The 22,540-nt window shown below is 35.9% G+C and overlaps 1 protein-coding gene across 2 annotated transcripts in view; it reads right to left on the reverse strand.

Annotated features, from left to right (window-relative positions):
• The window catches only part of USH2A (usherin), a 502,972-nt gene that overhangs the window by 417,507 nt on the left and 62,925 nt on the right, over window positions 1-22,540 (reverse strand). For both annotated transcript variants that reach the window (XM_087963894.1, XM_087963886.1), the window contains exons 8-12: window positions 20,387-20,608; window positions 18,209-18,302; window positions 7,911-8,106; window positions 6,292-6,422; window positions 1,794-1,989 (exon numbers count right to left, since the gene is read on the reverse strand). In XM_087963894.1, the coding sequence (XP_087820020.1) occupies window positions 1,794-1,989; window positions 6,292-6,422; window positions 7,911-8,106; window positions 18,209-18,302; window positions 20,387-20,608 (839 nt within the window). The remainder of the gene's footprint in view (window positions 1-1,793; window positions 1,990-6,291; window positions 6,423-7,910; window positions 8,107-18,208; window positions 18,303-20,386; window positions 20,609-22,540) is intronic.

A 22,540-nucleotide genomic window follows, 5' to 3' on the forward strand; every position in this document is an offset into this window, starting at 1 on the left:
CTCCCAACCAATCAGGATGAAGAAAAAACCATTCTGGCACAGCAGTAGGCTAGCCCCAAATTTAAAACTGAAACAACTGTAAAAGTCTGACTCACAGACGAACACAATACAGAAGCCCAATGATGGCAAATGAGATTCTGCCAAAACGTTGCTACAACTTTAAAAGCACAACTATAATGACATGGGAAAATACCCAAACAAAGCTGAATACCATACATGTAAGTACCCGCAAAAACTTAAGAATATATGTGTGTGTGTGTGTGTGTGTGTGTGTGTGTGTGTGTGTGTGTATTATCTCCTGTTAATGGCTTTTCAAAAATTATACATAATTGGGATTATTAAATCTAAGTAACTAAATGATTGAAATTGTAATATCTAATAATTTTGCTTAGAAATTGGGAGATGAATAAAGCTATGTTAAGATTTATATATATTGTACATACATACATATATACATGCATACATATATACATGCATACATGCATGCATACATACATACATACAATATATATATATATTACATTTTGTCTAGTTTATAGCAAAGAAACAAACATTCCCCTCCCATCCCCCCAAAATACCTTTGGACATACTTAAGTCTAGAATAGGTTTTGCTCCCAGGTTATACATTAGTTGCTTAAGAGTTTTGAAATAAATATTTTTTTAGTGGAATTAAAACCAAAACCCTAACCAGTATTCAGAAATCCTAAAGGGAAATTAAAGATTGTTGGTATTTTAACCCTTTTTTTGTCCAGGAAGCGTGAGATTATTTCTACAACAAAACAGATTCTAATAAAAGGTTATTAATATTATGTGTGATGTTTTTAAAAAGTATGAGAGATGTAGAGTTATCATTCCTTTCATCAAACACTAACAAACAAAGCCACTCTTGCATATTATTCCCATTTATCAACATTTCAAAGAACATTATATGCACTTTATATTTTGGGAACTTGATAAATTTACATAGTTACATAGTTGTAGCTTCCCTCAAATTTGTTACAAATAATAAATTGCTATAATCAAATCTAATTTCTGGAAAATCCTGTGGGAATAGAAAACAAAAAACATGTATTGTTAAAAATGATAAATAGCCCAGAGGATGAATTAAAAAATTAAATTTGCATGGTCCATGATTACAAATCCTAGCAGTACATAAGATTCTATAGATTTCTGTTGACCTTTACATTTCATAGGAGAGAGAGAAAGAGAGAGGGGCGGGGAGCAAAGGAGGGAGGAAGGCAGGCAGGGAGGCAGGATGGCTGGCTGGCTGGCTGGCTGGCTGGCTGGCTGGAAAGAAGGAAGGAAGGAAGGAAGGAAGGAAGGAAGGAAGGAAGGAAGGAAGGAAGGAAGGAAGGAAGGAAGGAAGGAAGGAAGGAAGGAAGGAAGGAAGGAAGGGGAGAAGGAAGCCTATAGTACAAAATATTTTGAGGAAAGATCCATTTACCCTTTGGAAGCTGATATAGACACTTATCTAAAAGTGCATTAGATTAGTTTCACTATGAAAAGCATGCTGCTGTCCAAAATAAATCTTAAGCAAATAATACGTTATATTTTACTACTCAGAAATGGGTATTGTTGGGATATCTACAAATTCTGATAAATACAGAAAAATCTGAAGAGCAGATTATACTTTGTTCAAACTGTAATTTGGTAGTACTCAGTAATTATATGCTGCTAAATCAGATTTGTATAAATTCTCATGAAATCTGCATGTCTAATCTGGGTTTCAATTATTCTGGCATCAAGCATTTTATGTCTTGAAAAAGCAAAGACGTCTGGATGTAGGCACTTACCAATAACATTTTCTTTGCATTTGCACTGGCCTGAATTTTGGTGACAGGTAGTATCTCCATCAACTGTCCCAGAGGCATTACAGCTACAGGGGCTGCAGCCATCAGGGTTGAACTCTTGCAGATTGTAGAATCCTTCCTGGCATTGATTGCATTGTCTACCAGACACATGTCTTTTGCAATTACATTTTCCTCCAATCTAAAAAAAGATACAAAAAGTGTGGTCAAATGTTGAGTGCACTTTTCCTCCCTTGCCTTGTACATACTTATTAGTGAAATGAGTGTATTAGTAGGTTAGATAATCATCAGATTAAAAATCTGAACAAAAATTCCTAGTGCCTCCTCCTCCCACCCTGTAGTGGAAGTAAACACAATTAATACAATCCAAGCTCCATATCAACCTGCTGAGAAAACCACATCTTCAGGATCTTCCAGAAAAGTACAAACAGTCCTCAACTTATGACCATAATTGAGCCCAAATTTTCTGTTGTTAAATGAAACATTTGTAAAGTGAATGTTGCCCCATTTTACAACCTTTCTTGACAAAGCTGTTATGTGAATCACCACAGTTGATAAATTAGTAACATGGTTAAGTGAACCTGGCTTCCTCATTGATGTTTGTCAAAAGGTTGCAAAAAGGTTACATGTCCTTTGGACACAGCAATGGTCATAAGGTCATGCCAAGCATCTGAATTTTGATCCCATGAATATGGGGATGCTACAAAGATCGTATGTGTGAAAAAAGGTCATAAGTCACCTTTTTCAGTGCTGTTGTACATACAATGCTCATGTTTACTAAGCATATTTATTGAAAATTTATTGGAATTGCATCCTGGATTATGAGTATCTTTCTTTAAAAAAATCCATCTGAAATACATATTTCAGAACACAGTTGTGAATAAAGTGCTTTTATAATAAAAGAAGTATTATTTTCTGTAAACTGAAGGCTTTCCTTTTTAAAAGAAATCTATAAAGATAAAACCCATATACTTATTCTCTTCTGGAATTTTGTATCTTCGTTTAGGCTAAATGACATATAACTGGTTCTTTACAAAAAAGCATTGATGAACTGCTCAGAATGGTAAATTATGCAGCAAAAGTGTATTCTGAGCCATTTAAACACACTTTCTTGAAAATTATCCTTGTGACGTGACAATTAATTTTCATGAGCCAGGACCTTATTCCTTACGATTCCATCTTCCACGGGTCAGCCTTGGAAACACTTCCTTCAATAATGCCTTTCTATCTCATGTAATTCATTTCTGCCCATTTTCTCCAGACTTATTAATCTATTTTTAATGCCTCTTAATCATTCTGCTCTATCTTGGTTTTACTGCTACAGTCTATTTATGCCTTATTGAGCTATACAGACCAGCCCATTTTTCCTTATTTTCTTTTTTATATCATCTTGGTGTTTCACCTAATTTGTCACTCTTTCTGAGCTTCAGCTTTAAAATTAAACAAAAGAAAAAGAAGAAAAATGTGCAACTGCCTTATTACCTGCAATTAGAACAACTTAACAGTTAGCTATTAGCAATGTGGAATAATCAGCAATTTCAGAAGTAGCATTGGCTTTATTTATTTAAAACATTTATATAGCCACCCATTTTATGTCACATTCTGGGTGTCTCCCATAAAATATATATATAAACTTGATTGAAACCCTAAACATTAAAATCAAAACCCTAGTGCCCAATCAAGCTTCCCACATGCAATCATCTCATCCTAGAGGGATAAGCCAGATCTTCAGTGCTTTCATGGAAGGCTAGGAGGATAGAAGCCTGCTGAACTTCAGGAGGAAGAGTATTCCCTAGGACAGGGCTTCCACAGAAAGGCATTCTTAATAAGGTGGCAGTGTTTAAGGGAAGGGACTAGGAGCATGCTCAGCCTATCTAACCTGGTAGAATGAGGAGATGACTTTAAGAAAAGACAGTCCTGAAGACAAATCTGGCTGTATGCCATATCATGTTTAAAGGTGATAAATATCACCTTGAATTGGGAAAAAATGGAAGTCAGTGCAGCTGACACAAGAGAGGTGTTATATGGATAAACCTGGGGGTACTCATCACTGTGTGTGTCTGACTAATTGAAGTTTCCATGTGGCCTTCAAAGACAGCCCCTTATAAGTGCATTTCAGTCATCCAAATGGGAGGGCACCATGGCATGAGTGACCATCAGCAAGGATTTATTTCCCATCTATTTAATTTTTGTACATCCTGTGATATTCAATTGCTTCTGGAAAGATTTTATGGTCTTGGCCTAACAGACATCTTTATGAGGAACACAAAATCAGACTCATTACTTAAGGTTAATGTCAGCAATGTTGTATTTCACATTGCTGGCTTAGGATAAAGGATTGTAAAAGCAATGAGCTTTTCATGGATAGATGAGCCCTGGTGGCATGGTGGTTAGAATGCAGTATTGCAGGTTACTTCTGCTGTCTGCCGGCTGCTTGCAATTTGGCAGTTCAAATCTCACCAGGCTTCATCCTTCCGAGGTCGGTAAAATGAGGACCCAGATTGTAAAGCTCTGTGAAGTGTTATATAAGTTGCTATTGCTATATCAAAACTTCATATATTTTAATGGTTTTTTGAACAATCTAAGATACCAGTTAAAGACTGTTCTCAGTGAGCAGAAAAATATACATAATGCGAAAGAAAAAGGAATATATCAGAATGTTCCAAGGCAAGATATTTCTCATCACTGCCCTGGTGTGCCAAGATGTGTTAAGGAACCAATTTTCAACCAACTTTCAATATAGCTTTCTTGCTCTTTGAAAGAGATGGGTTGATCAATATATTATGTTGCTTACCTGCAAATGAAAATCAAGAGTTTAAAGTCATTGGTAACTTTTTTATATGAAATTAGTCTTTTTAATTATGGTAAATAAAATAATATATAGGAAGAAACAGGGTTTTTTTTCCCTTTCTTAATATATTTCAAAGCCAAATTATAAAAACTATGAGTTAAAGTCACTGATGAACTGACAGTATAAGGTAACTTTCTATTAGAAAAGTTCATACACAATGAGCAATATAGGATGCCAGCAATTTTCCTTCTCAAAATAAATGCAGTTTCCTAACTTTTTTCAGGTTCTGATTTTTAATATATTCCATCAACAACCCCTTTTCTAATATACATCCCAATATTTATGTATTCTGTCCCACTTGTATCCACAGATGAAACTTCAAGTTATATAGTTCAAAATACTTTACGTAAACAAAACCAGAGTCAGAAGATTGAATTGCTCTGTTATCACAGTCCTTTGGCAATCCTCCTAGAATCTGTCCGGCAATTCTGTAAAGTTCGTAACTCACAACGCAGTAATTAGATACAAGTCTTTCCAAGGCAAGATTCACTTTGTTTCCAGCAAATATTTCAAAGTCATGCGCTCCCTTATATCCTCTAAGAAAGGGCGTGTCAGTCTCATTAATTAATCCTTTGCTGGACGTCTCTTTTCTAATTGAGATTGACGTCTCAATCTTCTCCTAGTTCTGGCATCCAACCAGCATCTGGCAGTTTCATCACAGCTGGAATCCTCTGATACACTTTCCTGATTAACAGTTAACACCTGAGGTGCAATCAGGGAGGGAGTTCCAGAAGAGGAAGACGTCTCTGAAACTTCTAATAAATCAGGTTCATCTCTCAGATTCAACTCCTCCTCTTCCCCCAGACTCCTCTCAACGTCGCTCAGCAATGCAGGCTCGAATCTCAATGCCAGATCTTCCTCCTTACTCGAGCCTACATCTGCTGACTGCCCCGGTTCAAACCTCAGAGGCACAACATTTATGGTTCATCAAAAAACAGTCTCCTGAACTATACATTCTTTTGTCAAAAGGAATCTGACAATCAGTTTTCCTATATCCATGGGATGAAGTAAGGAAAGTGGGAGTGGATCATCTGGTTCATTCTTTTATAGATAATATTTGAGTACAATCTTGTAAACATTTATGCAGGTGGGAGCTTCTCTGAAAACAGTAGGACTTACTAAGGGCAACATGTTTTCAGGCAACCTATTTGTCTTGGCAGGGTATCAGTCCTTTGAGGTAGGGTAAGTCAGGAAAGTAACTCCAGTAGGATTTTCAGAACTCTATTGCTTCAAGTTATAATATAGAATGTTGACAACCTGATGGAGTCTATTTCTCTGTCTGTCTGTTTGTCTGTCTCTGTCTGTCCCTCCCTTCCTTTCTCAGGGCTAAACTGATATTTATATAACCACCTTTACATCCCTTCTTACAAGAAAGTTCCATATTTCACTAAAGGTTGAGATGAAGACTACAATTATCATAGTATCTCTAACATGGTTCATAAATTCTTTGAATACTGTTATCCCATTTTCACCTTTAAAAATCTGGCAAAGCAGAAATATTGAAATCTAAAATAGTAAAAGAAATTCCCAAGAACTTGGTGAACCCCTCTTCATTTTTTCCCCAATCTTGATAAAGGGAATTAGTGCCAATGGCAGCCACTTTAAAGTTAACTTGAGGACAAAGCTACTTACCTTATTGCAAAAACAACTACCATTTTTGGTGCCTGCTGAGTAACATTCACAGGGTTTACAAACATCCAAAGCTGAGAGATCCGCATCTATATGCCGATAGAAGAAATCATTACACAACTCACAATTTCTTCCTGCAAAAAAGAAAAGGTTACGCAATGTAGCTTCCAATTCATGAAAATTAGCTGTATAATTCAAAATTAAATACAATTCCCTTGAGAGAATTATGTAATTTTCAGGACGTCCATTTTAATGCACCTTTCATCTCTACCTGCCAATTTAGTGATCCAAAGCATATGAAACAATGAACCTGTTACAAACTGTGTTTTACTCCATTAAACTTCCATCTGTTACATAACATGACACTCCTATGAAGCTAGGCTGTTTGATACCTATTTTTTAAAATTGGAAATTATTCATAAACTTAGCTCCTAGGAACAAAAGCCAAGAATATTGAAAGTTCTAAAAAATACCATAGTGCAAAAATGATGATTTAAGCAAGGACATGTTTTCGTGTTTTATAAATGTTCAGCATGAAACAAAATCAGAATCCAATTATAGGAAATTAGAGAATTCTACTGATGTTGTCCTGTCCTTAAAATAATTCATAGGATCAGAGCCACTTCTGCAAATTCAAGGATCCCTTCACATGAAGAACAGCAGGTCAGAACACACTAAAGCCAACAAAACTGCTTTACAAATTAGTTTGTTCTAGTAGAATTTATACTGCTTGAGAGTATCTATTGTTCTGAGTTACACATAGGATTTTTTCCTCATAGTACACTGAGATTAAAAAGAATAGTATTTATTTTTAAGTGACACAGAAGTGCAATATATCCCTAAATTACTGCCTAATCTCACCCAGTTATCCCATTATAATTTAATTAGGTTTTGTATTTTTTGAACACATATCATCTGAACAATCAGAGCAACAAGGTCCTATTAAAAGGGGAATTTGTGGGAAATCACAAATACCACAACATATTATTCTTTCCCCTTTATTGGAATGAGCATGCCTTCTTTAAAGTGGTGTCTCCTGATTCAAAGCAAAGTCATGTTATGATGACTTCTGATAGCAACTCCGTGTTCTTTATTTCCTTGACAACCATCATACAGTATTATGACTTATTTAAATTATTAAATCAAATTATACTTCATTACTTGTTTTCCATTTATGATGTTTTATCTGAAGGAATTCTTTAAATTTCAATCAGTTCAGTGCTGGACAAATTTGGGATCTTGTCTATACAAAACATTCTCTTCCATATATTATGTATTGTATAATGTGACAAATACATTGATCTTTCAATGAATATAAACATTACAAATAACACACATGCAAGTGAATCAGGTATAAGACTTAGTGATACAGGCTCCACCTTATTTTGTATCTAGATATTTCCAACAGACTTATAACTTTTTAGTACATAATTTTTTACTTCTTTCTGTAATGCATGGATTTATACAATAAAAGGTTGGGTTGGGTGGAAATAATTCACATCATAGAATTCTACATTTTATACATCCACCTCTAATTAATGATACTTTAGAGGAGCCAACCACAAAGCTTCTGCATATGCCCCTGCAAATATATGTGCATTCCATTTGGTTGTGATAATTACCTGAGGTGTTATGTTGACAATTATCGCAGACTCCACCACCACCTCTATAATATTCATTAGGAAAGTAATCTATTGTACTGTTGTAATGACAGCTTACAGCATGGTTAAAACATTGACAAGGTTTGCAATTATAAGCATGAACTTGATCTCCTGGATGGAATGGCTTGTCATTGTACAGTGGCTGACAGTGATCACACTGAAATAAAGAATTAGTCAGAAATGATTGTTTAGAACAGATATATGAATACAAATGCCATGCACCCCTTGTTACATATTGACCTGTCTATCATTAATTTTTAGAGACATGAGAAAAGAAAAGATGTAAAATCATTTTTTTAAAAATGTGCTCTACAAATTATTTACAGGTAGTCCTCGAGATATGATCATAGTAGAACATGCCCTTGAAATTGTATGTTGCAACAGCTGCTAAATTGTTTCACTTAACAATTCTCCCATTCCTGCTCCTAGCAATTGTTAAACAAATGTTTACATCAGATTACTGTGGAACATGGCATGACTCAGAGGTGTGGGGGGATACCTAGCATAGGCACAGGCCTGCCAGCCCTAGCCCTCCCAAGGCCTCCCTGCACCCTTAGTCACCCTCTACTCTGCTTCCTGCCCCTTAGATCCTCACAGCCCTTTCCCCATTCCCACCAGGTATTCCCCAATTCAAATGTATTCTTAAAATAAGCTTTATCTTACTTGCAAATCTCAGCATTTTTTCTTATTTAGGGTTCTCAATAGCAGAACCACATCTGGTTGAAGCAACCTTAACCACCAAGTCATCTGAATACTAAGCACAGGATTACTTGAAAACTATCTGTGTTTGCCTAGAATTCTGAAACACAGAATGAGCTATAAAATGTATAACTGCTGCTGTTTGAATATTTAATGTTTGTAGCTGTATAATTTATTTATTTTTTAAAAAAATCAGGGTGTATGATCTTCCTGCTTAGCTCTCAGAATCTGGTAAATATTGTTATAGGAATATCTCTGTAGTACAACTATTTCCTTTCTCCTCCTCCTCCTCCTCCTCCTCCTCCTCCACCTCCTCCTCCTCTTCCACCTCTTCCTCCTCCTCCTCCTCCTCCTCTTCTTCCTCTTCCTCTTCCTCCTCTTCTCCCTCTTCTCCTTCTCCTCCTCCTCCTTCTCCTTCTCCTCCATTGTTTCCTCAACCTCCAAGTTTCATGGCAAATCATGAGTCTTAGTACATAAGCTTGTGTGGTTAGAGTGCAGTACTGAGGCTACTTCTGCAGACTGATGGCTGCCTACAATTTGGCAGTTCAAATCTCACCAGGCTCAAGGTTGACTCAGTTTTCCATCCTTCTGAGGTTAGTAATATGAGGACCCAAATTGTTGGGGGCAATATGCTGACTCTGTAAACTGCTTAGAGAGGACTGTAAAGCACTGTGAAATGGAATATAAGTCTAAGTGCTATTGCTATTGTGTATTCACATTCTTCTCACATCCCAAAACAGTTTGCTGCCATGATAGAATGTATGTACATTCTGATAGATGTACATACCAGTGTATGCACAAAAAGAGACATAGACTCCTTAATCACTTACAGACATTTTAGGTAAACACTGTCTCCAGTGTAACTAAGAAAATGAAATTCTACTTATTTCAAAAAAGGCAAACAACAGTTCATATATCTACAAAGTAGCTGTTTTATTAAATCAGAAGAAACACAACCAACATAGAGATGGGATTATTTGGGTGGGTATTAAAGTTTTCCTCATCGAGTTTTGATTAAATGGCTTTTTTTAGTAGACAAACATCAATGGTAAACAGAAATCTCACTTGTATAACATAGGAGAAATCCTATTCCTTCCATCCATCACCTTGATAATATTCTTGGAAAGGAGCTTTAAATTTGCTCCCTCCTAATATCAATATTAGGTTATTCAATATAGAGATCTATCTGAAACTAAATGTAACAGTACACAGTACACAAAGCTTCACAGATAATGGCCAAGAATAAACTAATCTGTGTTTTAATAGAGTATGCTGAGAACAAATTACTTCACTAATAAGCCAGAATTTCACTATTCTCTTGGTTTGTAGACATTCAAGAATGTCAGGAGATGAAACTTAGTATTCCATTCCAAGAAACGATCCAAGAACTTAGTTTGTTTTAAAAAGCCTATATATAAATGTAACCTCAGTTAACGGAAGTTGGAAAAAGAAAACCAGGCAGCATCTTGTTTGCATATTCAGTTTTGGAAAAAAAAAATCCAAATTAACCAAGGATCATTGTACAATATTTTATTGAATTGCTTTAATTAAATTATCAGAGTTTAGACAGAGTGAACTATTCTATAAAAGTCCAAACAACTAGAATTAATTTATATACACAGGGTATGAAATTCATATTTAATTCCTTCAAGGCCATGGGAATTCAGTCAGCCATTTTAAATAAGACAGAAAGAACCTTTCCTGTTGGCCATTATACAGATTCAAGTCAGCTACATAGAATGCTAGTATATTTATTTGGTGATTGTAGTTTTCTCTAACCTATATAAGAGCATCTTTAATTTCCTGTCACTACTGCAGCTTTCTTGTCTTGAAGAAACTTTGACAACTTCAATTTTAATTGGCTATTTGAAATGAAGATCTCATGGCTTTTCATCAACAGTGCAAAGTAAATTGCATTCCTGTGGGACCATTTTTTTTTTACTAAAACAATGGCTCCTCTACAATTCTGTGCTCTGGTAGATTGTCTGGGAATGCAGTCTTTCAATATTCAAGACTGCACCTTCCTATTTCAGTAAATACTTTCCACAAATTATTTTAGAAATCTAGGATCTATGGCCTGTGAAATTAAATCAGTTTGCCAAGGATGAGTTCTTGGAGAAACCCATCATTATCACAACAATCTCAAAAAAATATTCAAAAATTTTCAGCTTATAAAATTCCTGATATAATCTAGATTGGCCTTTGCTGTATGTCAGAAATGGTTTGGACAATCCATTTAAAGAAATTTATTTTCATTCAGGCATACCTTTGTTTTGACAACCACATCTAAAGCATTTTGTTTCATTCAATATCATTTGAAAAAGATACACCTACATATTGTATCATCAGAAAGGAAAAAAATAACTTTGTATATACATATAGTACTCTTCTGTGCATATGAAACTCTCATTAAATTGTTAGGCTAAGCAGTTTTTGCTATTTATATAAAGACTAGTTTATTAATAAACACTTAAATTATGGATGTCATAATATCCATGATCATAGATATAGCAGAAAATACAGATATGGAAACAGAAATTAAATAGTCCTAACAGAAATTAAATATAGCATGGATATAGTAGTCATCAAAAATCTTAAACTGCATTTTTATTTGAAGAGAATAGTAAATTAACTGTTTAACAAAACAGTCTATATTTTGGCCCAGTCTTCCTTACCCCTTTGTCTCTAATAATCTAGTCAGGGTACCAGTTGGATTTGTGAAGTTCTACTCTCAAAAATCCTCAACCAGCATGCTGGAAATTATGGAACTGAAACTTATATAATTGATGTATGGTAATTAACTTTACATTTGGTCCATGTATAGCTAGAAAAGCAATAAGCCAAGCATCTCAACACACATTTGAGTGTAAAATTTCTTAAAGCATGTAATTAAAATAGAAATAAATTGTCTGCTTAAAACAGAGAAAAATATATTTTCATAAAAGTCTTCATGGTCTGAACTCAAACTTGTATAGAATGGAACTTGAAGAACTGACATGACTTTACAGATTAAAAATTATTTTTTCATATTTACACTTATTTTAATTCTCAGCCAAAATCTGCTCTAAAACTTGCAAATTGCTTAGGATTAGGCTGAATCCTAACAAAATAGAATGCTTAAACCAGAAACAATGTCATCATAATACTCTGAATTTGGCCTTGAAAGGAAAACATTATTGTCTGGAGATACTTCTGCATATAGCAAGGGAGGTTATAGCTATGAGAACCTTTGCCCAGTTTCATCTGATGTACTAATTATTATATATTCTTGCTTGGAATGTGATGCCTAGGTGATTGTAACTCCTGCCTTCTGCTAGTGTTTGGATTTACCGTAACTTTATGAATTTGGGACTACCTTTAAAGACTACTCAATAACTCCAGTTGTTACAAAATCTAGCAAACCTATTTGCTGAGGGAAGCAGCCATTTCAGCCATTTCACATAACTTATGTGTGTTTCCAGGTGTTTTTCAAAGCACCGTTATGGTTTGTATGCTTGGTATCTGCAGGACCATTTTCTGTCATAAGAGGAGGGTGTCAAACTCACAGCCCATGGGCTGGATGCATCACACACTGGCCACCTCCACCCCATTTTAGTGAAGGAAGAAAAGTCGTGATGCATCACATGATGACATGATGACATGAGGTTGACACCCTTGTGGGCAAAAGCTGAGAAGGTAGGTCCTAAGGAAGCCCAGGAGGTAGGGATTCAATAACAAGCCTTTTCAGTGTCTGCCCCAATCTTAGGGAATGGCATGTCCCCACCCAAGGTGAGAATTGGTCCCTCACTATTGAGATGTGGACAGGTGCCAAAATGTTGGGGCATATAATGCCATGTACTGGAATGGCTGACAATTATTTATGTCTGCTTTTATTTTGTACAATTTTATTTTATTTAATGAGTCAGTTTACTGATCATATTAATCTGGCTATATTTATGACTCATATATATGCTATATACCCACATGCAGAGACACTTATGTATTTATATGTATTCAGGAATGTAGATAAGAAATCATTCAAGTCCTAAAAGCTTAGAATTAGTGCTACATATTTCAAAAATGGTTAGGAAATGGTCTGAAATATATAAACTGTAATCTTCAATAACATAATGCATTTTGTTTTTATTATCAGGACCAAAACTGCATGCATTCTTCTTACTATGAAAGAAGGATTATTTAAGCTTTTTAAGTACAGCCACAGTAGATTAACAGTGATTAGAACGGCAATAACTGTGGGAATCACCCAAAAGAATGACTCCAAACAGAAAATGGTAGGGCACTAATTTAACTTGCTTTCACACAGAATCACGGGTCTCGCCATAGTACCTGATGAACTGCAGATCATATTAAATATTTATAATTAACTCTGATAAAAGTGCCACTTCACGATACTTTTTCTAATTAAAAAGACAGCATCAACTTGCATTTCTAAAAGACTTCCTTAGAAAAAATCATTTTTGTGATGGACCATCATCGTAGCAACTTTTTACAAGTTAGAAGAATCAAGCTCATTTTTAGAAGTTTTAGCAGTCTTTTAAAAACTAATATAAAACAGTCCAAGCCAAAAACTTGTTATAACTTCCTTCAATCTTTTCTGCATGTACACCTGCAAGCTTTTCACTCCTTTTTCAAACTCTTTGGTGTAATTATCCTGTTAAATGCCCTCTCACAAATCCACTGGAACTGTGTGACCATTATACTGGAATAGTGTGACCAAGTTGCTAAAAGCTGGCCACAATGTGTGACAAAGTCTAAAAATGGGAGATGAAATTAGGTTTACCAAGCTTAAAAAGGTATGTGCTTTTTCTACAAAAATATCACTGTATTGTGTTTTGGCACTTCCAACATGCTGGGAAGTGGCAACTTATGCTTTACCAAAAAAGGACAAAATATTCACAATGTGTCATACATTTGAATATATTCTGCTGCATAGATCTATAAATATTTAGAAAGAATTATTACAATTTAAGTAGGAATATAACGTGGCTCAAGATGGAGAAGATATAATTAGATAGTTTAAACTGCAGCTGCTGTTGAAGCACTGCTCCAAACTTTCAGTTCTCTCTTTCTATGATTGCACTTGGATTGGCCAATTGTTAAAATACAAAAAATATCCTCTAAGGATTTATTGTAGTAAACAAAGTCAACCAAAAAAAAACAAAACTATTCCACATAACCAAATTATGCAAGGAAATGCATAATAGTTACATTACTGTATATTAAGAACCCCCAACTTTTGGGCGCACAGATAAATGTTTATAAAGCATAATGTCATAACTATACTTACTGAATTAATTTGGCAATCCATCAAATTTGAAAATTACTCCCATATGTAAACAATTGCTATCTTTCTCTCTCCTGCCCTACCACAAACAATTCCTGTTCAAGTAATACCTTTGAACATACAACTAAGCAGCTTTTCAACTTTGTAAAGTTATGCTGTGTTGTCAATAAGTGGTTAGTTATCCAAAGATATAGGATGATTGTCTAAAGACAATAAGGATTGTATCCATAAATACTGGTTTGCCAGACACATCCCAAACATGGATGCTCATCAATACTTCTGTATTGAGCACAAAGTCTGAGTTCATGTGAGCATATTATCAGAAGACATCTACACAAGAGACCTGAAAGAAAAATAGGGAAATCACTGGATCTGCCAAACAGACCTACAGTATCCAAAATCACTGTGAAAAAGGCCTCACATGGGCCATCCATGGTCCTTCCCCAGAAAAATGGGTACTTCCCCCAATATTAAATTTTTTTTCAGAATCCCTACCTATCTAGGCCACCATGCATCTTCATCTCTCATATTACCTTTTTTAATGGAAAGTTGTGCAATCTAGATTGATTGTGGCTGTAAAAAGTGATTTTTTTAAAAAAAAACTTGTTATATTGCATTTATCTTTATAATTATGCTTTCTATTCATCAACAGAATCTTCTATCTTTCAGCCATTAAGCCTTGGCTTCATTTCTGACTCCCTGGTTTTGCCAGCTACATTCAACAAGGTCACTTTTGATAATGAAGTCTTTATAAAAACACATGCCTTTTGCTTTGGTTCCTTAGTTCAGAGTTCCCCAACCTTTTCAGCTTTGTGGATTGGCGGTGGGGAGGGGTTGGTTCCACATGCTGCAGGCAAGCACATGCACAGTCCTTTGCATGACCAATAGGCATGCTCACCCACCACTCACGCAAATGGACCATGTGTGCACATGCTCACCCACTGCTCGCGTAAATGGGGATATGCACAAATGCACTCACCTGCCACTTGTGCGGCCCACTTCTGAAAGGCTCAATGCCTGGCATTGTGCTGTGGCCTGGGAATTGGAGACCCCCTTAGCTAAATCAGTAATTAATATAATACAAATATTCTCCTTTCCCTTGGGTATTAGCAACCTTTTCTCTAGTTTTGCAATTGCTCCATTTTGATCTGCTTCTTTATCCAGAACCTCAGAGTCAAAATCATTTCACTCTTGATTATTTATATCTTGGTAGAGTTTTTACTGCAATTCATCACTGATTTCAGAGATGGCTTGCCTTGCCTTCTCTGCTTTGTGGGTTAATAATCTGAAGATATGAGTAGTTTGGTAGACCGATCCAGGGATGCGATTCTGCCAGTTTGGACCGGTTTGGGCGAACTGGTACTTCCAGCAATCAGTTGGCCCTGCCCACCTGCCCGGGCCCTAGTCTGTCCTTTATTTCCATGTTTTGCAGCTCAGCTGATTCATGCAGCACAGTGGATTGCCCCCCCACCCCCATCAGCTGTTTTACTCACTGAGGCTCAGTAGAAGGTAAGTTTTAGAGCTGAAAATGGGCAGTTTTCAAATGCTTCTCGCATGCACAAAGTATGCGCTCACCAAACCGGTTGTTACACCGATTGAATCCCACCCCTTGTATCTATTCCAGTGAATTATATTCATACAAGTACTGCAAGAACAAGAATCCCACCTGGCAGTAAACTACACTGCTCAAAAAAATAAAGGGAACTTAAACAACACAATGTAACTCCAAGTCAATTACACTTCTATGAAATCAAACTGTCCACTTAGGTAGCAACACTGTTTGACAATCAATTTCACATGCTGTTGTGCAAATGGAATAGACAACAGGTAGAAAGCATAGGCAGTTAGCAAGACATCCCAATAAAGGAGTGGTTCTGCAGGTGGTGACCACAGACCACTTCTCAGTTCCTATGCTTTCTGGCTGATGGTTTGGTCACTTTTGAATGCTGGCGGTGCTTTCACTCTAGTGGTAGCATGAGACGGAGTCTACAACCCACACAAGTGGCTCAGGTAGTGCAGCTCATCTAGGATGACACATCAACGCAAGCTGTGGCAAGAAGGTTTGCTGTGTCTGTCAGCGTAGTGTCCAGAGCATGGAGGTGCTACCAGGAGACAGGCCAGTACATCAGGAGATGTGGAGGAGGCCGTAGGAGGGCAACAACTCAGCATCAGGACCGCTACCTCTGCCTTTGTGCAAGGAGGGACAGGAGGAGCACTGCCAGAGCCCTGCAAAATGACCTCCAGCGGGCCACAAATGTGCATGTGGCTGCTCAAACAGTCAGAAACAGACTCCATGAGGGTGGTATGAAGGCCCAACGTCCACAGGTGGGGGTTATGCTTACAGCCCAGCACCATGCAGGAAGTTTGGCATTTGCCAGAGAACACCAAGATTGGCAAATTTGCCACTGGTACCCTGTGCTATTCACAGATGAAAGCAGGTTCACACTGAGCACATGTGACAGACGTGACAGGGTCTGGAGATGCCGTGGAGAACGTTTTGCTGCCTGCAACCTCCTCCAGCATGACTGGTTTGGCAGTGGGTCAGTAAAGGTGTGGGGTGGCTTTTCTTTAGGGGGCCGCACAGCCCTCTATGTACTCACCAGAGGTAGCCTAACTGCTATTAGGTACCAAGATGAGATCCTCAGACCCCTTGTGAGACTATATGCTGGTGTGGTTGGCCCTGGGTTCCTCCTAATGCACGACAATGCTAGACCTCATGTGGCTGGAGTGTGTCAGTAGTTCCTGCAAGATGAAGGCATTGATGCTATGGACTGGCCAGCCCGTTCCCCAGACCTGAATCCAAATGAGCACATCTGGGACATCATGTCTCGTTCCATCCACCAACACCACATTGCACCACAGACTGTCCAAGAGTTGGGGGATGCTTTAGTCCAGGTGTGGGAGGAGATCCCTCAGGAGACCATCCACCACCTCTTCAGGAGCATGCCCAGGCATTGTAGGGAGGTCATACAGGCACATGGAGGCCACACACACCACTCAGCCTCATTTTGACTTGTTTTAAGGACATTACATCAAAGTTGGATCAGCCTGTAGTGTTTTTTTCCACTTTAATTTTGAGAGTACCGCCATATCCAGGCCTCCATGGGTTGATAAATTTGATTTCCGTTGATAATTTTTGTGTGATTTTGTTGTCAGCACATTCAACTATGTAACGAACAAAGTATTTAATAAGAATATTTCATTCATTCAGATCTAGGACGTCTTATTTTTGTGTTCCCTTTTGAGCAGTGTATAAATGGATGAATCTCACTGGATGACTATACTGCTTTAAGGGAATACTTGCGCTTATACTCTCTAGCGCTAATCTATGTGAATTTTAGTATCCTTTAGAACAGAGAACAATAAGACACATCCTTAAGTGCTCTCCCTAGTCAAAGTCTTCTTTTCTCATAGAAAAAGAATTTACTGTAAATAAGTTTGTACCGGAATTGACTAGTACACATAAGATGTAATTACTTGGCAAACTCAAAGTACTACTTGTGTAATTGTTGCTATCTCTAATAGAGCTCCTAATAAAGATCATAAACTAATGTTTGGCACTCATATCCAATTAACATTAATTTTCTTACAATTCTCACCCTTCAAGCACCCCCTGCCCTTTCCATACTTTAAAATATTTGCTTTTGATTACATGGTTTTGAATTCTGTTCTAACAAATGCTTCATTTTTCTTCAATTACAGTAATATTTGGTTAAGTAGTTGCACCTTTACTATTCAAAACAACTTAAATTTCTACTCTCAGCACTGAATGGGACAAGATCTGTGTTCAAATGTCATGCTTGAAGTTGTACATTCAAGTTGACAAATGTGTATGTTAAATAACACATAGTGTGTTAATTTCTGTCCACAAACTTTATGGAGTCATAGTAATTCTCCTGAAGCAATTTTTTCACCAAATATTTTTTTAAAAATAAAGATAAACATTTTAATTACTGGAATGCAGGTTGCCTTTATAAAAACATAAAGGTTTTCCTTCAATTATATCTTTTTTAAACAAAGTTCTTCCCTCTTCTGAACCACTTGGGCAACAATGCCAAAGATGATACTTTTTTAATTTCCCATTTTTTCATCAGTATCTGGAAAGCTTCCTGCTGATTGTGGAACTCATTAATGGGATTATCTAAAGTGGCAAGAAGCTAAATGGAATTGAAATCCAAAAAGCATCATTAATTCTCTCACAAGATCCTAAATCTAAACCTCAGACGATGTTGAAAATTGGGGTTTGAGGTGAAGCACATATTGGAATAAAACTTACATTGTTGCCTTCTGTGTAGCTTTCCACGGAACAGAGACATTTGTAAGGATTATGACTTGTGTCACAATGATCAGCATGGCCAAAGCAATTACATCTGTAAAACAATAAAGCTTTTGATAAAAAAAAAAAAGCAAAACTGACTAGGAATTCCAGAACTTGCAGTACCAATGTACCTGGAGGGCAACATGTTGGATAAGGTTGATATATAATTTGAAAGGGCACCTTCCAGTTATTGTTTTTACATTGAAATGAATGTAACTGTCTGCTTCTGTTAAAGATAACCATCTCAGAAAAGGCTCAATTAAGTGTAGGAACTATTCCATGTCTCTCTTGATTCAGCATTTATAAATGTCAAATATGTGCTGCTTTCAAAGGGAGTAAACTGACAGGACATCTTGCAGACCAACTATTAACTGATCAAATGCACATTATGTATTTTCATTATATACTGTATAGATGCAAAATCCTAATTATTAATTAGAGTTAACACCTGTGTTTTCAACATTAACCCTTCCATCTGTAATTCCATAATTTCTTAAAACACATTATTTGCTTCTATTTATTTTCACAGTTTTTGACAAAATGTTCACTTTTCAAGTTACATCTTCATGGAACAAGACCTGGAGGTAATAATAATTTTAATTATAGCTCTGTATTTTCCATTGGTGCCAAATTCCAAATAAGGCATACAGCTGGTAATGATATATACAAATATAACTCAACTAATAGCACAAATGCCAATGTATTTTATTTACTTACTGCAACAAATTGTAGAAGGGAAAAACCTGACAGCTAAAGGTAAATATAGGCTTTCATCCTACAATGAAAAATCCTTAAAATAGATTAAATTATGTTTAATGATGTATTTCAAGATAAATAGATAATTCAATCCTTGCTAATGTGAAACAAACAACAATGTGATGTCTCCATCTGCACTGTTATCTGGATATATAAGTATATCATGGAACAAACCATCCAGTTTGAGTAAATGGGAAAAGTTATTGGGAAGGTCAATTATTATTGTTTACTTGCTAACTATACATCAGCCTCTCATCCGCTGTTTGTGTTTATAATTGTACAGTCCTAATAAAATTTGTTATGCTTAAATTCCAAAGAGATTAACTTATATTTAACTGCATCTTTCAACTGGATTTCAGTAGGGTTTAAGAACAACTCATTATATGGATTACTTGTTGAAACTATTCTTCTATTGCCAATATCCCCAAAATCCTACTGAAAATGTGCACATATAAAGAAGACATTTCATTTACAGAACAAATTCACTTATTCGAAAAATAGCATCTTAGCTTCTCCATAATTCAAACAGTTAAAATAATTAAAATAAATATTGTAATGAAATTATAATGAATACTGTCTTCAAATAATAATAGATACAATTTGCTTCCTAAGGAAGTCTGGAGTACTGTATTTTTGTCTAAAACATAAATTCCCAAGTGATTAAAAAAATAGCACATTTTTCACTAGAGACCAGCCATTACTTAATTTGCATTTTATTTACAGGGTGCAATTATGCCTTCAACTAGACTTGTGACTTACCATGCACAATAAAGCTGTCAGTCATAGATAATATAACATTTTTTTGCTGACAGAAGCCTCATTTTTAAGAAGAAAAACTAGCCAAGACAAAGAATTTTGTTCATTACTAAATCCATTACATCTGCCACAGATGAGACACCATAATAAAAATTGAAAATATGGTAGATGATCCTCTTTCAATCAGACATACCTCTCCATATGAATGATCAAATCCAAAATTTAAGCATTATTGATAAATGAAATAATATTAAAGATGGAAACTAGTCAAGCTATTTTAGATTTGAAATCAGTGCTGGTGTGCTATATTATATAAGGCTGAACGGTGCTTAAAATCTGAAAGTGAAAAAGATGTTTCAGAGTTGTCTGCAGTTCCTTATACAGACATATTTTTTCCTGAGATTTTGTGACAATTGAGGATGGCAGGTACTTACTCCCAGGAAAACAAGTGACTGCTTTCAAGATAGGTAGGGGCTATATTCATATCCCTACTTGTTGCAAAGATTTTTTTTAAACTTTGTGTCCAAAACACTGCACAGCCATAATACTACATTCTCATTTATAATACCATGGTGATCTTTTATCCCAAAACTTAATTTTTAATAGGAACATCACACAACTCACCTTCCACTGATTGTAATTTCATCAATTCCATAGTATCTATGTCCAAAATTAACCCAGGGCATAGTAGTGTGATACTGGCCAAATAGATGAATCTTAATTTTTGAGACTTTGACAAACTCTTGAAGTGATGGTGTATTGTAGAAATCATTATATCCTGGGCGATGATTTGGTTCTGGAGTAAGAATACTGAAAGTAATATTTCCATGGGAATATGGAGGATGGCTATTGAAACATAGAAAAAAAAAAGAATGTCCCAATGTTTTCAGGGTTTTGAGAAATTGTATGGTTGTTTAAATGGAACAATTTTAGCCACGGGGAAAAAAAGGAACCTGGTATAATTTCCAAGCACTAGAATGGAGGCATCATACTTATTTAAAATAATATGAATCCTTGTTTCGGATTACAAACCCTTCCAAGATAGAATTCACAATATAATAACAAACAAACAATAGTCAAAACTAGTGAAAATAAAACAACTGGCTTTTTAAATACTAATTTTAAAAACATCCTATCCTGAATGATTTAAGTGAAGTCCACAGCAATGTGAGTCTTTAGGGTCTTGACAACTTACTTCTCCTAATACATTCCAGAAGTAAGAAGCAACAACCTCTATTCCCTTGTGTCTTCCAATCTGAGTAGCTTCGGATAAAATCCTATTACTGATCTTAGAGCTCTGATTGTTATGATGTTACAAGCAGAAATGACTTCAAATAAGTTTCCCTCAAATTGGCTAAAGGTTAAACATATTTTAAATGTAGCTTGGAAACACGGTACAGCTGGAGCAACACAGATATCCCATAAACCAACTGTTTTCCTCCCAGCAACATGGTTGCATTCTACACTAACCAAAATTTCTTAATAATCATTAATAGCAGGCCCATAGTGTATTATTGTCATTTTCACTGGATGTCACTTGTGCTTACATAACTGGGCCAACTTCTAATTACTCCAGATAGAATCATAACTGACGTACCAGCTTAAAAATTATGTGGACCACTACTGCTCCTAAGTTTGTTTAATAAAAGACAAGTTCAGAATTCTCAAAGACAAGTTCAGAATTCCCATGATCATTTACCAGAAATGCAAGCTCATATAACAATTTCGTAAATCTTCATCCTGAACTGTAGGTTTTACTATCCCCAGTCTACCTTCCTATTATTATTAACTTTTAACTGAATTGTTCATATGCATTCCAAAACTCCATTGCATTCAGGAGACCTAAGTGAAAGTGGAATTTGAGCTGCATCCTGATGGGACTTCATTCAAAACATATCATGGAGCTATAATTTTGTGATTCATAACAAAAATACAACTGACACTTAGTTAATCCACTAAGTGGATCTAGTTTATTTTAATAGTTCTCTAAATACTTCAGGGAAAAACAGCAATTCTTTCTCTGACTTCTTTATTTTTATTTTTATTGGGGTCATGCAAATATTGTAACAGTATATTCTTACAAAACTGCATTCAACCCAAACTAGTATACATTTCTGTTCCTTTCTTAAAAGGGTATAATTCCTATGCAAAATAAACTCTGCCATCCCATTTGGATGTGTGTTTGTGTGTGTGTGTGTGTACGCGCGGGTATTTATATGTATGGTATTCAGCTTTGTTCGGGTATTTTCCCACGTCTTTATAGTATCTATTTTCCATTCTATTGTGATATCTACAGGTATCTGGTTCTTCAGATCACCACTTATTCCAAGAAGAAGTGAGGACAAATGAGCAGACCTAGCACTGGCTAGTCAAAACCAGATATAAAACATATGCCAGAAAAAATTATAAATAAACATAAAAATGACTGATTTCCATATATATTAAAATTATTTTACTTGTGCTAAAATAATTCTATCTAGACTTGAGAAGGTTATGCATAAATAATTCAGATTCAGTTCTTGTGATTTAATTCACAATTAGGATGTAAATCCCTACAATCAACTTTGGCTCTTGGTGACCTCTTGGGTGTGTCCTATATGGAATTGTTTTGCCATCTATTACAATAAAATATGAAGACCTTTCTTAGACTTAGAATAACTTTCTTCTTAGGAGATATGAAAATGGATGGAAACTGAAGTGCATTCCTATCCTTTAGTGAATAGTTCCCTACTATAATTTGTTTGCAGATAAACACAACATAGGTTTTATTTAAAACCC

Source organism: Notechis scutatus, chromosome 1 (genome assembly GCF_049901735.1).
Source record: "Notechis scutatus isolate UNSWTSFEM ecotype Mainland chromosome 1, rNotScu1.2, whole genome shotgun sequence".
Taxonomy (NCBI): Eukaryota; Metazoa; Chordata; class Lepidosauria; order Squamata; family Elapidae; genus Notechis; species Notechis scutatus.